The following is a 13,129-nucleotide window of genomic DNA, read 5'->3' as shown; positions in this document are numbered from 1 at the left end:
GCGGAGCGGGGCTGGGCGGCCCCCGCCCGCTCACAGCCCCGGTGCCTCGCCATGGTGCTGCCGGGGGAACAGGCCCGGCTCTACCGGCCGCGGCCCGAGCTGCTGCCCGCGGCCCACGTCCCCTCGCTGCCCCACTACCAGCGCCTGTACCAGCGCTCCGTGGAGGAGCCGCACGGTGAGCGGGGCCGGCGCGGCGGGGCGGCGGCTCCCCGGGCCCTGCGGGGGCTGCCCGCGGGGCTGGGGGGAGCGCGGGGAGCCCTCGGCGAACCCCCGCGGGTGGGGTGCTCGGGGGGTGCCCCTAGTGTCCCCATGGATGTTACCTGCCTCATCCCCGTGTCCCTCATCCCCGCTTCCCGCTCACGGGCTCCGGTGCCCGTTGCCTTTGCAGAATTTTGGGGGGACATCGCGAAAGAGTTCTACTGGAAGCGTCAGCACACGGGACCCTTCCTGAACTACAACTTCGATGTGACCAAGGGGAAGATCTTCATCGAGTGGATGAAAGGAGCGACCACCAACATCTGCTACAACCTCCTGGACAGAAATGTCAATGAGAAGAAGCTTGGGGACAAAGTTGCTTTTTACTGGTAAGTTTCTGTTTTTGTTGTGGTGGAGAGGATGTGTAAATAGCACCCTAAAGTGTACAAACAGTGTCAGTTTCTACTGAGGTGAATGAAAACATAGAACCTGAGAGGGGCTAATCCTTAGATGGGTTCAGCACGTGTTTGCTTGCAGTGTCCTTGGGAAGAGCTGTGCCAGGAAGCTTCTCTGCCCTTCCCGGGAAGCTTCTCTGCCCTTCCTGGGATGCACTGAAGTGCCCAGCGTAGCAGTGGGGAGCGCCTGACTCCCAGCTCTGCCTCTGCACTCGTACCTGCTGAGAGCTCCGAGCCGTCAGACGGGAGTCAGGCAGGTGCCACAACTGCCTGCTGAAGGAGGTAGATGTGGATAGAGGCACGGGATGAGAACAGCCAACATCCGACAGCTAAAGGCTGATAAACCCCATTATCTCCCGTGTTTATGTTTTGTGGGTCTGGCGAGTTTCCACTCCTGTAGCAGAAAGGTTCTCCTAATACCTGAGTTTATATGTGGATTCATTGCACTTGAATGTGAGGTGCTTTCAGACAGACTGGCCTCTCTACCTTTGGGAAGAAAAGTTACTTCCAGCCTTATCTGAAGTATGTTTTCATTTTTTTTACCAGAGTAGTTACTAGTGTTAAAATCCATTAATTTTTATATTGGTGCAAAGTAGGTTTCACTCGTGATGTCCAAGCTCCAGAAGTAGTGCGCTCCTGAACTAGCTCAGCTGGCAGCGCAGCTGTGTCCTCAGACAGAGCTGTGCCTGGCTCTCCTGTGCGTTCTGCTGTTTCCCTTGAGCTTGTGCTCATGTAACCTGGCTGTGACTGTATGTGACAGAGCAGAAGCACAATTAAATGTACCCCGCAGTAGGCATGCTATAACTCGTTGGGATATGGTGAGTCCCTTGAGCAGAGCAGATGGAGAAATCTTACTGTCATTGCAATAAAAATACCATATACTCAAAGGGATTTTTTGTGCAGCTGAAGGTCTCCCTGAGTCACCTGGTGTAAAATTGACTGGGGAGCCACCCCGCTGCTGAAAGGAACACGGTTATACCAATGTGGCTCTGGCTGTGGCTGTAAAATTGGCTTCATAGAGTTTCTGCAGTTTCTATCCATAGCCCTTTTGCTTCAGTGAAAGAATTGCACACACTGCCTGGTAGATAATCATATTGATAAGGCACAGGTGAAATGCTGGAAAGTGTTTACTTCCCTGCTAGTTAAATAGATTCTATAGCTGACTCTGATGTAAAATGACTGCAGCTTCTGAATGAAAACTCCTTTGTAAACTCTTGCAGGTAAAGGTGTAAAGCAAACAAAGCCATTTGGCAGCCAGTGCTGGCCCTGTGCTGGGGTTTGTTGAGGGACTGGTTTCTTCATGGACATAAATCTTTGTGTGACAGTGAGGCAGCTGCCCACAGTTTTAATTTGGGCTTGGTGAACATTTTTCTTGTCGGTTATTCTGGGAGCCTTTGTGGGGGTATTTTTGATGCTGAGGAAAGCTTGGGGTGGATATGGAAATGGTGGGTGGCTGTCAGTTGTGGTGTTCACAGTGCTAAAAAATAAAAGTCTCTCTTCCTCCTAAGCAGAGCATTTCCCCTGACTATTTTGGGACAAACTCTCCTAGTGTGGCTCTGTCACAGGTGACCAGGCACTGTAGAGTGGAGCTGGCAGCTAGGAATGCTGGTGGGAGCGATGGAAGAGACACACTGTGACAAACCTATGGCACTAAGGACTTGGGAAAGCGGGGCTGAGGGTTGCAACTCATAAAATTACTCCTCTCTGGGCACATGGTTTTCTTCAAAACAAAACAATAACTAATTGCTCTCATCTTGTCCTCTCCCATTTTTTGTCATAACACTCTGGAATGAGCCTGGCTCCCTAAAACACTTGAGACTTATCTTACTGTATGAAAGGTCGAAAAAGAAATTAAAGCCTCTGAAAGGTGAAGAGGTTTTTTTATTTTTAAACACCTGGGGCACCAAATTGTATCTAAGAAAGTCTGTAGCCTGCTAGATGGGAGAGGTGCTGAACTTACACCAAGGTTTGGTTGACTGCCCAGCTCTGAGAGCTCTGAAAAGATATAGGACTGTGGTCTTTGCTTTCAGAGAGGAGGAGATTAGGGAAAAGTTGAATAACGTTTGGAGACATTGCTGAGCATCCCTGAGATGCGACGTGTCCTTACAAAACTCAGAACTGCTGGCTGTGACTGTCTCCAGTCTTGCTTGGATGGGAGGGAGCGAGCAGCTCATCTGGGTTTGTTAGGGCCAAGCTGCACTAAAGGTTCCTGCACCACCAGCAGTCCAGGACTGCCCAAATTGGCTCCACTCAGAGGCCCTAATCCCAAGCCACATGGAATTGCATTTTCAGCACAAAGAGCAGTACATGGGATTGCCTAATGCTGCAGAACTTGTACATAGGTGATGTTTGCTGTCGTGGTGCCGTCCTCACGGTGCTGTTAGGACTGTGTAGTTCCAAATGGCCATCCTGAGTTGGTGGGAAACATGGATTTTTCCCTGTTGCCTCCTTCGCTAGGATATCACGGGCTGCTTGTTACAAATATTTCTGGTTTCTCTGTTTCTGATTCCTATTTCTCTGCTTGGTATTGCTGATGTGGCCTAAAAAAGGAACAGAAACTCCAGGAAATGCTTCTGATGAAGTGCTGCTCTCAAAAGTCAAATCTCTTTCATAATGGTGTGTAAAGGCTGAGGTCAGTAGCAATGGTTGCTGTGCAGGTGGGTACCTGTGGTGATTCTCATGGGCCTTGCAGGGGAAATGGACTAGACCAGTACTTGGACATTAAGGGGATTTGCAGCAGTGCTGAGGACTTTGTGAGGGGTGGTTAATTAGGGCAGGAGCACAGTATTCCTTCACCCTGCTGTAGACGTGCCTAAGTCACTTGGACAGCCCTTAGTTCTGTGCTGAAGTGTCTGTTAATAATCTTGTAGAAACTTCAGCCTGGGTAGCCTGTGGAGGTAAAAATATAACCATGAGGGAATTAAAAAAAAAAACACCACCTATTGCAAAACTGTCTAATTAGACCCTGGGGTGTGAAAGTATTTGGATGAGGCCTGTTCTGTGTGTAACCTGCGCCTCTGTTTCTCAAACCAGTTACCCCAGTTGCAGTGCTGGTAGTGCCTGGTGGGACCAGGGACAGGGGCCAGAGGTAGAGCTTTGTTTTTAGAGTCCCTCTAGCCAAGGAGATAGGGCTTGGCCAGTGCTCCTGGCTTCTGCCATCTCTGGGAGAATGTATTCATCTTCTGCTTTTTTTTATATTGGTATATGACATTACACATCTAGAAAGGAGGAATAAAGATAGTAAAGGCTGCCAGAGCTTATTGGAACTTTGTTTAACAAAGTAATAAAGTGCCTATGGTTCCTCTTCTGGGCCTACAATAAATAGGACATGCAAATATGAAATTAGGAGGTGTGGTTTGTTTGGTTTGGGTTTATTTATATGATTTGACTTTAAAATGTAATCATGGATTTAGGGCCCTGTAGCCTTGAGTTTCTTCCAATAAAACTTTATATAAGAAAAAAGCAAACAACTATGAGAGCATGTTTAAAATAAATAAATAAAAGATACAAACCAGCCTCACACATCTGTCATATGCACAGATGCCGTGGCAGAAGATGCTGGCTGTTAACATCCAGCCTTTCCAAGGGCTTAATTGGAGCCAGCTTCTACGTGATGCAGTTGGCTCTGCTGCTCCCACTGGCTTCAGGATTTTGGATCATCCTGTGTCACACTGACCAATCAATTCTTTGGTAACTTCCTGGATGACTTGTTATCCTTCCAGTGATGCAGCCTCTTTCAGTGTTCTTCTGGTGATGAGAGCACATCCCTAAATCACAGTTTGTTTAAAGAACAAAATTCACCCCTGGGAAGGTTCCTTTTACTGATCCACATTTGCAGGTGTGTGTATGGTTTGGTTCATGCCCACAGCACTATCCAGGCTCAGCACAGCCCCTTTCGGATGGGGGTCCTCCATGGGAAAAGGGGTGGCCCCTCTCAACCTTTTCTGAGGTGCCTCCCCAGCAATCCGTGTCATCTCCCTGTTGTGTATGCAGAAGGATAGATTGCTGGTTTTGGCAGATATCAATTATTTTGGAAGCACTGCTGAACAGTACAATGCTCTGCTTCTGGAAATCAGGCACATTATGTGCACCTAAAACAAGTAATAAATTACATTGAATGTATTAGTGTTTCATGAAGCTATAAATCTTGTACCTTCTTCAAGGGCAATGATAGTTGTAGATTCCATCACAGAAAGTGTAGCTCTTTTCTGGTGGGCTATGAAATCTGCCAGTGTGGGAGAGGGTGACAAAACTGGGTGTTTCAGACAGCATTTCTCATCCTTCCAAAAGGGAATATCCCTGCATCGTGGGGATGACTGAGCTGTGTGGGTAGTGCAGGAGTGGGGGTGGGGGGAGCATCAATAGAAACAGAGAGTATGGGGAGTAGTGTAGTACCCCAGGCATGTCCAAGTCATGTGCTTTCCTGGCTTCTTTCCCATTTTTCCTCTCGCAGTTCTGGGCAGTCACCAAGCAGTGTGTTTAGTGCTGTGTGGTAGCACAAGCAGCCACTGTGTTTGGACACTCATATATTAAGTACAGGCTGGGACAGGAGGGACTCATAGCTTCTCCCCAGGTGTAGCTCCCTGACTTTTCTCCATGGGTGGATGGACTCTCCAACTTTGGCTGTGGGTTGTTTGGAGCAAGGTCGTGATGGGTTTGAAATTAACTGATTTCATGTAACTGCTCTGAATTCCCTACTGTAGGTTGCAGATGAGATACAAAGATGATGCTGCTCCAGGGCAGCATGGTGATGCCTGCTTAAGGGTCTGAGGTTGTCAGTTTGGCCTGAGGGGCAGGGAAACACAGGGATCATGGTCTAAAACTTGTTACCAAGAGCTCTGTGTGTGTGCTGAGACCATTTTCTCCTGTCATATCTTGAGTTCTTGTGTCCCAAGTGTTTCTGTTGTACTCATGTGCTGCATCCTCTGTTCTGTTCATTACTAGTAAAATCTCCCCGGTAGTTCCCAGGTGAGCGGTTGTGCCAAAGAGATGAAATAAATATCTGAGAACAGTAAACTACCTCCTTTAGGCATGTGTGGGGTGTGCTTTCCTGGATGCTGTGAGTCAGCAGATTGAGCACTGTGGTGCTCAGGCACTTGGCATGCTCAGAGTCACTGTTGTTTTTCCATTCCAAGGACTACTTGAAAGCAGAACTTGACTCATCCCTGTCAGGTACACTTGCTGGTTTGTAGGGAGATGCTGGGAAGGGTGATTAGTTTGATGCTTTGGAGATCTCAAGCCCCATTCCTGCTCTGCAGAGCATCTTCCATCCTAGGATGCCAGGCAGGGCAGGAGCAGGGAGCTGGCAAGTGCTCTCAGCCTCATGCTGTTCTGCTCTGCAGTGCAAGGAAGGAAAGGGACAGCTATTAAAGGTTGGTGACCACTTGATTACCCAGTGCCTATGGTCTCCTGTGGTTTTGCCCATTGAGAAGCATCCCTGGACGTGTGCTTCCATGGGAGGACATTCCACATTATTGAAGATTTTCTCTGGAAGTAGTTTTTACTGAGCTCAAATAACACCTAATCCTGCTCCTGGAGACAGAGTGGGATTTTTCTTCTCTGTTAAGTCAAATCTGTTAAGAGAGAAGGCACTCAGGTAGCACTTGGGTGGTTGTTCCATGGCAGAGCAGTGAGGACAGAGGTTGTTTCACCTCTCCTGCCTGGGAGAGCAGCTTAGCTGCCTTGAATCAGGGGAGCAGCTTTCATTTGAGTTTTGTTGGATCTGTTCGTTTCCAGCCTTTTGCTCAGGAAACCTTTGGTAGCTGCTACTGGCAGGGATACAGCATCCATCCATATAAATACAAGGGATTATCCAGGAAGTATTGGACCAGATAAACAAGTGGGATGTCCATAAGTACCCAGGATTAGATGGCATGTGCCCCAGATAGGGGCAGAAACTTGAATGTGGGATTGCAGAGCTGGTGGCCAGGGTATAGTGTGGTATTTACAAAAGGCTGCAGTGCCAAGGGCTGGGAGGTTGCCAGTCCCCCTTTGCCCAGAGAGGGCAATGGAGAGGGTCCTGGGAACCAGTAAATCTGACTTGTATCCCTAGGGGTGCAGTGGAACAGGGTCGCTGGGAGAGGTGGTGGAGCTGCTGGCAGACTGCCGGAGCACGAGGCTGGTGGCACTGAGCACACAGAGATGGCTCTTCTCAGACCACCTTCAGGAGGTTTCTCACAAAAGGTTGTTCAAGAAAGTAATTCAAGTGTGCCTGGAAGAACAGTGTTTTTATGGAGCTAGTTTAGCCTTGCCCTTTACTTCCTCACTTTCAGTGGACACTCTTCAGGGTCAGCAGCAGGACTGCCAAGGGCAGTGTTGAAAGAGAATTGCTGATGGTGGCCAGGCTCCCATGCTGCAGAAGCAGCATCTCCTGCTGCTGTTGCTCCTGGAGGCCAAACAGCAGCCGTGCTTCTGACCCAACATGGTACTTTGGTTTAGTCTGAGAGGCTCTTGGCTGAGCTGCTGTGAGCACAAGTGCAATGCTGCTGTGTTAATGACACAGGTGACAGTTTTATGTTCTTATTTAGTACTTTTTCCTCATCCTCCTCATTGCTCTGACTGCTCTCTAGATTCAGCATGAGGGATTTAATAACTCGTGCTGAATCTAGAGCCTTACCTGAAAATGTTGGTTTATACCCTGTGCAATGCTACCTTTCTGCATGGTTCTGGGGGTGTGGTTGTTACAATAACTACCTGGGGCAGTATGAGGAGTGGGTGTGTGCAGACAATGGCACTGGATTTTCTCATGTCTGTGAAACTTTTGTCTTGTTCTGCTGGCAGCTATTACAGGTAACTGGATATGTTTTAAAAATACTTGGTTGCTTTAGGGAAGGGCCCCATGGTTGTGAAGTGATGGCACATTGCAAATATTGGCTGGAGATTTGAAACTTGCGGTGGATAAATGGAGTTCATGGACAGAGAGGATGGTGAACTTCTGTATGGATCCAGGACACAGAAGATCAGAGCCTTCAGTTTGCTCATTGGACTAGAAAACCTGATTATTTTAGCTGTGTGAATGACTTGTGTGTTCTCCTTTGGCATCCTGGTGTGAATGGAGCAGCAGTGGACAAGGACTCCAGCTACACGTGGGTGAGACTTGCTCCAAGTAGGGGACAACATGCTCAGGCTTTGCCAAAAGAAGTGTGAGTGGCTGCTCGTTCACAGCGTGGCATTTTTCTGGTGGGTTGCTGCACTTGCTGTGCCTGGGGGACTCTCTGTGCCCGGAGCTCCTGGGCTGAAGTGTTGATGGCCAGTGGTTTCACAAGAGCTCTCACCTCCCCCCTTTTGGAGCAGGGTTTCAGTTCTCTGTTTGCATTTCTGCACATCACTTGGAAATGTCGAAATGAGGTGCGGTAGGAAATTGTAAGCCCTGGCAGTTTGCCATTAATACATTTTCATAGATGTCACCTCCCTTCTTCAGGGGAATCCCTCAAGGAAGTTGAGGGCCTTCCTGTTTGCTTTGTCACACCTGGCTACCTGATAGTGCCCAGAGAAACTGTGGCTGTGCCATTCCTGGGAGTGGTCAAGGCCAGGCTGGACAGAGCTTGTAGCAAGCTGGTCTAGTGGAAGGTGTCCATGCCCATGGAACCAGATTGTCTTTAAGGTCTCTTCCAACCTAGACCATTAATTTTATGATTCATTCAGTGATAGTGAAGCATGTTTTCCATTCCTGTTGCCACTGACCATCTTCTAAGAGATGTTCCCTAAATGACATTCCAGCAGGTGACACCTGGCCTCCACCTCTGGAGGTTTACGATGCATGAAATTGAAATGTCCACCAAAAATCTGATTTAAAGCTTAATTTCCTACCATGCCCTTCATGGATATTGTTTGAGCCTCCATTGAAATTGCCTTGCCTGGCTTTCTGTGTTTCTAAAAGCTCTTCGAAATTTGGTAGAATGTTCCCGCCAGAGATGCATCTATTTCCCAAAATGGGGCATTTCCCAGCGGCAGGCAGCTTGTTGATTATTTTACTTACAGAAGCTTCATCCAGGGTCTGTTCAACAGCCCAACTGTAAATTGTTTAAACAAGCAATCAGCTGTTTTGTACTGAATATAAGCCCTACTCCCACTGGACTGGTAAAAATAGTCCATGCTCCTTTGAAAACCCAGCTGATGGTAAACTTCTACAATGTTTCCTCTCATGTCAAACTCACACATTCTTCTGCAGCATTCAGTGGGTTTGGCTGATGGGGTTACAAGTGCTGGCTGAGGGCAAACTCCATGACATTCTGGGTGAGTCTTGCACATGACCTCTGTTGCAACGCCATATGATTGTTTTGTTTCTTAAAAAGTAATTAAAATTTGCTTTAAAAAACCTCTCCCCTAAATAAAATAGGCAAAAAGCGGTTGTTTTTCTCCACTGGTTGTTTTCTTGTGTTTTAAAGTACTTCAGAAAGTAAGAGTTAGAGTTAAGGCTTTTCCTCTTGACTTGGTTGTTACTCAGTATCAAGCAAGTAGGAAAATCATGAAGCCACAGAGAGCAAATTCTCCTTGCTGAACCTATCAGCACAGAGTGGCTGCTGACACCGTCACCAGGGTATTTACATGTGGTCTGTATGCCTTGTAAAATGACTTATCTTGTCAAATGAGTCAGGGTGAGAGTACATTTCCCTTGAAGAGGGATTTCCTGGCTGCTGTCGATCCTGTCTTCCCCAAAACTGTTCCCCTGGAGTGTTCTGGCTCTCAGGTGTGAGCACAAAGTGTACAAATCCCATGGCACTGAGTTCGCTTGCCCATGTCGGCTGATGAACCAGCAGCACTGGGAGATGTTGATTCCTTTAGAGATGTCTGAGCATTCCACTGCCTAAAGAAAGGGGCTTGAAGTAGATTTTGGGACATAGCCTGGTGTGAGTGGGATAACTGGAGGGAATTTTGGCAGGTTGATAAATAAAGAGTGGTTTTGGAGCAGTGTCCACTTCCACCTGGGCTCTGTGGTGTAGGATCACTCAGGGTATGGCAGAGTGAACAGTGGTTGGGCTGCACAAGATAAATATTATTTCTTTAGATGCATCTGGTATTTGTTCAGCTTCTGAAAGGCTGCAGATACAAAGAGCAGCTGGGAATGTATTTAATGAGGAGGAAGGACAGAAAGATGGATGTGGTTTTCCTGTGGGACAGTAACAACTGTGCAGGGTGTTGGGTGTTTGCTTTGTAGGCTGCGTGTCCATATAGGTGTTTTTAAAGGTAGAGTAGAGGATTGATTCCTTGATCAAAGAGCAAATGCTGACCCAGTATCCCTGTAGAAATAAGCTCCATTTTGGCTGTTCTGTGAAATAGATAGTGCCTGTTTTGGAGTCAATTGGGCTGGAGGGGATGGGCCTGGGGCTGAGCACAGAACATTGTTCCCTGCAGAGCATAGGGCTCCTGCTTTGACACAGCTGATTTGGGTTTCTTAACAGCAATAGGAGCCCATTCATGCTAGATACATTATTAACTTTAAGTTGGGATGGTTTAGCTCAGAGATGGATTTGAGAGTAGAGCTCTCTGTTAGGCCCTACCTAAATGTATGGAGGACACTGGAGTGTAAAACGGATGGATGGTTTTAATGCAGTTGTCAGAGTCAACTGTGTGGATTTAGGCAGTGATGGTAAGATTTTTCTTTTCCCTGGGCTTTCTGTTCCCAGGTTTTCTCAACAATGTTCTCTCAGTGCTGCCAAATATTTCTGAACACACTGGGAAAACCTTTTCACCAGCCCCTCCCAAGCTGAGCTCTCTCATTATGCAACTTCTTCTTTCTTGATCCCTATTGTGATGCAAGAGGATTTAAGCGTGGTGACGATGGGGTTGAGCTTTCTTGTAAACCTGCTGCTCAAGAAACCTCAGGCTTCCCAGAACTCCTTTGGGAATTCTACATGACTGCAATGGGAGATGGTGACATTAAGCATGGGCTGGGCAGTCTGCCCCATTATTATGAAATGTTCTCATGGAGGTTTTTTGCAGACCTGCTGCAGACCCATCTGTTTGTGCAGTTAAGAGCATTTCCATATTGAACAATCCATGCAAATACCAGATTTTTTTTCTGATGAAAAAGTGTCTTTTTCTGATTATCTTGCACAGCTGCTCTCCCCAAACTTCATGTTTCAATGTAATCTATTTTCTCAAAAACAGATTTAAAAGTCTGTCTTTACTCGAGTGCCATTCCTCTCTCAAATGACATAAGCAAGGCTGCGGCGTAGGGAGAAATCCTATTTTTTTTTTCAGTTTTGGCTGCTGTTGTTCCTGAGAAACCAAGATATGTCCGGGCAGACCCTTTTCAAGCAGCAGTTTTTGGGGCTGTCCTAAGAACAGCCAAGGCTAGGTCGTGGCAGGAGGCGTGTGAGCAGCTGACACCACGGTGGCCGAGCACGCTGGGGGCTCTCGCTGCCCATGCAGCTCACACGTGAGCACATTCCCCACATGGCTGGAGCCTGGCTGGCCTAGCTCTGCCTGGCATTTTGGCTGCTCTAATTCTGGATGTGGAACGGATCAGGGAGCCCAAGAGCCCTCCTGGCCACCTCTGGTGACCTTGCACGTGAAGAGCTGTCACCACAGCAGGAAAATTCCTTCCTTTACCTTGTACCCTGCTCTGTGGACAGGCTGCTGGTGAAGCAGGAGCTGGAGATCTCTACTGCTGCATTTGGTTCCATGTTTAGAAGGGATTTTGGGCTCTGAGCATGTTTTAGTTTAGATGGCAACAGAGATGTTCTAGGGTGGACATTCCTGCATTCCCCATCTCTGCTCTACTGGAGTCACAGAATCACACAATTAACTACATTGGAAAAGACCTTTGAGATCACTGAGTCTCTCTGTGGTTCCCCACTATGCAAATTGTTCCTGTGACATGGCATCATCTGATGCCAGGGCCTCAGCACCCTCATATGGAAGAATTTCTTCCTAACATCCAATCTAAACCTATTCTCTTTCCATTTAAAGCCATTGTTTTCAAAAAGGGGGAGTGAGTGATGTGTTCACAGGAGCTTAGAGGAGAAACTTAAATTATCTGCAGCCCCTTTGGTCCTCACTGGGAGCATTTCCAGGGATCAGAGAGGCTTTGGCTTTGTCCTTAGCTTGGTTTGGTCTGTGATTCTCTATTTCTGACTGTACAGATCTGCAGATGGTCTGGCAGATCTTGACAACTTCTAACACTTCACTTGCTTGGCTTCATTTCCTCCTTTTCTCCTGTACATCACCTTCTTCTTGGTGTTGTAGCCCTTGTAAACCACAATTATCATCTTCAATTCCTTTGAAAACTGTAATTGCCACTGATGCAACCTGTGCTTCCTGCTGCTCTGTGCCAATGCCAGGACAGCTTTGCCTAGGGAGTCGTAGTCATCTGTTACTCAAACAAGTAATGCAAATAACCTTTCTTTAGAAATGTGGTGAAAGAGAAGAACCAAACAGTGTTGGTGATTCATTTGCAGGTCAGCTTTGCTTGGTTGGTTTGGGTCTGTTTGCTCTGGCAAGTGTGTGTCCCCATGGCCGTTGAGTTCCTGTGCCTCCTGTGTGTTTGTCACCCTACAGCTGAGATGGGCTCAGCTCACTTGGTTAGGTGATGGGTGGGTGAAGCAGACCATGCTTTGGAAAGTCCTGCAGTCAGCTGTGGTGCTTGGCAGAGCACAGTAATTTCTTAACTTGCTTTGGTGCAAATATCCAGGAGAGTATCTGGGAACAGCGTCCCTCTCCCACGCTGCTGCTCTGCATCCCTGACTGCTCCACAGGGTCAGTGCTTGAGCTAATGGGGCTCTGCAGCAATGCTTGCCTGCTCTTACAAACCACCTTCCCTACTACACTGCGTATGTACAGCAGTGAATCACTTGCTCACCTGCGTGGTGGCTCTAACAGGGAAGCTTAACTTTGATTTACTACCAGGGCATCAGGTGAAACAGCTCTGTGGCTCTGCACCTCTAAGGTCAAACTCCCAGCTGAGCAGGCAGTCTGTGAGCCCCCTGCAAGTGTGGCAGTGCCATAGAGGTGACAAGTGTTCATCTTTCCCACCTGGTGTATTCTTCCTCCCCTGTCCATGTGACTTCTCCATGCAGTTGTTCCCTGCTCAGACACTGGCAGGGTCAGTGCCATGAGGCTTTGTGTGTGTCACAGCGTCTGCTGTGAAGTGGGGAGCTCCTTGTTTTAACTGTTGGCAGAAGGGAGCAGGAGGGTAGGAGCTCTGCAGAGCGAGGCTGCCCTTGATATGTTGACAGGGCTCTGTTTTGAGCAGGGGCTGGGCACTGCCATCCTGCACACTGCAGTGGTGGTGGTCCCTGATGCCAGGGGTGTCTGGCAAAGATTGGCTGCAGGCAGATACAAAACTCTCCTCTTTGCAGGAAACCTGACTTCTTCAACAAATCACCATTTCTAGGAGAAGACCTGCCTCAGAGGGCCTCCAGTTGTGCATCTGTGTGTTTAGTTGAAGAATTTGCATTTACTGAGTCAGCCGGTGGTTCAGTGGAGATCTTAGAATCAGACTGGGTTGGGTTGGAAGAGACCTTAGAGATCACCTA

The 13,129-nt window shown here is 47.8% G+C and overlaps 1 protein-coding gene across 2 annotated transcripts in view; it reads left to right on the top strand.

Moving 5' to 3' along the window:
- The window catches only part of ACSS2 (acyl-CoA synthetase short chain family member 2), a 31,526-nt gene continuing 18,397 nt past the window's right edge, over positions 1-13,129 (top strand). For both annotated transcript variants that reach the window (XM_053958614.1, XM_053958613.1), the window contains exons 1-2: positions 1-175; positions 389-584. In XM_053958614.1, the coding sequence (XP_053814589.1) occupies positions 52-175; positions 389-584 (320 nt within the window). In that variant the 5' untranslated portion in view covers positions 1-51. The remainder of the gene's footprint in view (positions 176-388; positions 585-13,129) is intronic.

This window comes from Vidua chalybeata, chromosome 17, assembly GCF_026979565.1.
Source record: "Vidua chalybeata isolate OUT-0048 chromosome 17, bVidCha1 merged haplotype, whole genome shotgun sequence".
In the NCBI taxonomy this organism is placed as follows: Eukaryota; Metazoa; Chordata; class Aves; order Passeriformes; family Viduidae; genus Vidua; species Vidua chalybeata.
The sequence above is the reverse complement of the archived record's forward strand: the minus strand, read 5'-3'. Positions and strand labels throughout refer to the sequence as shown.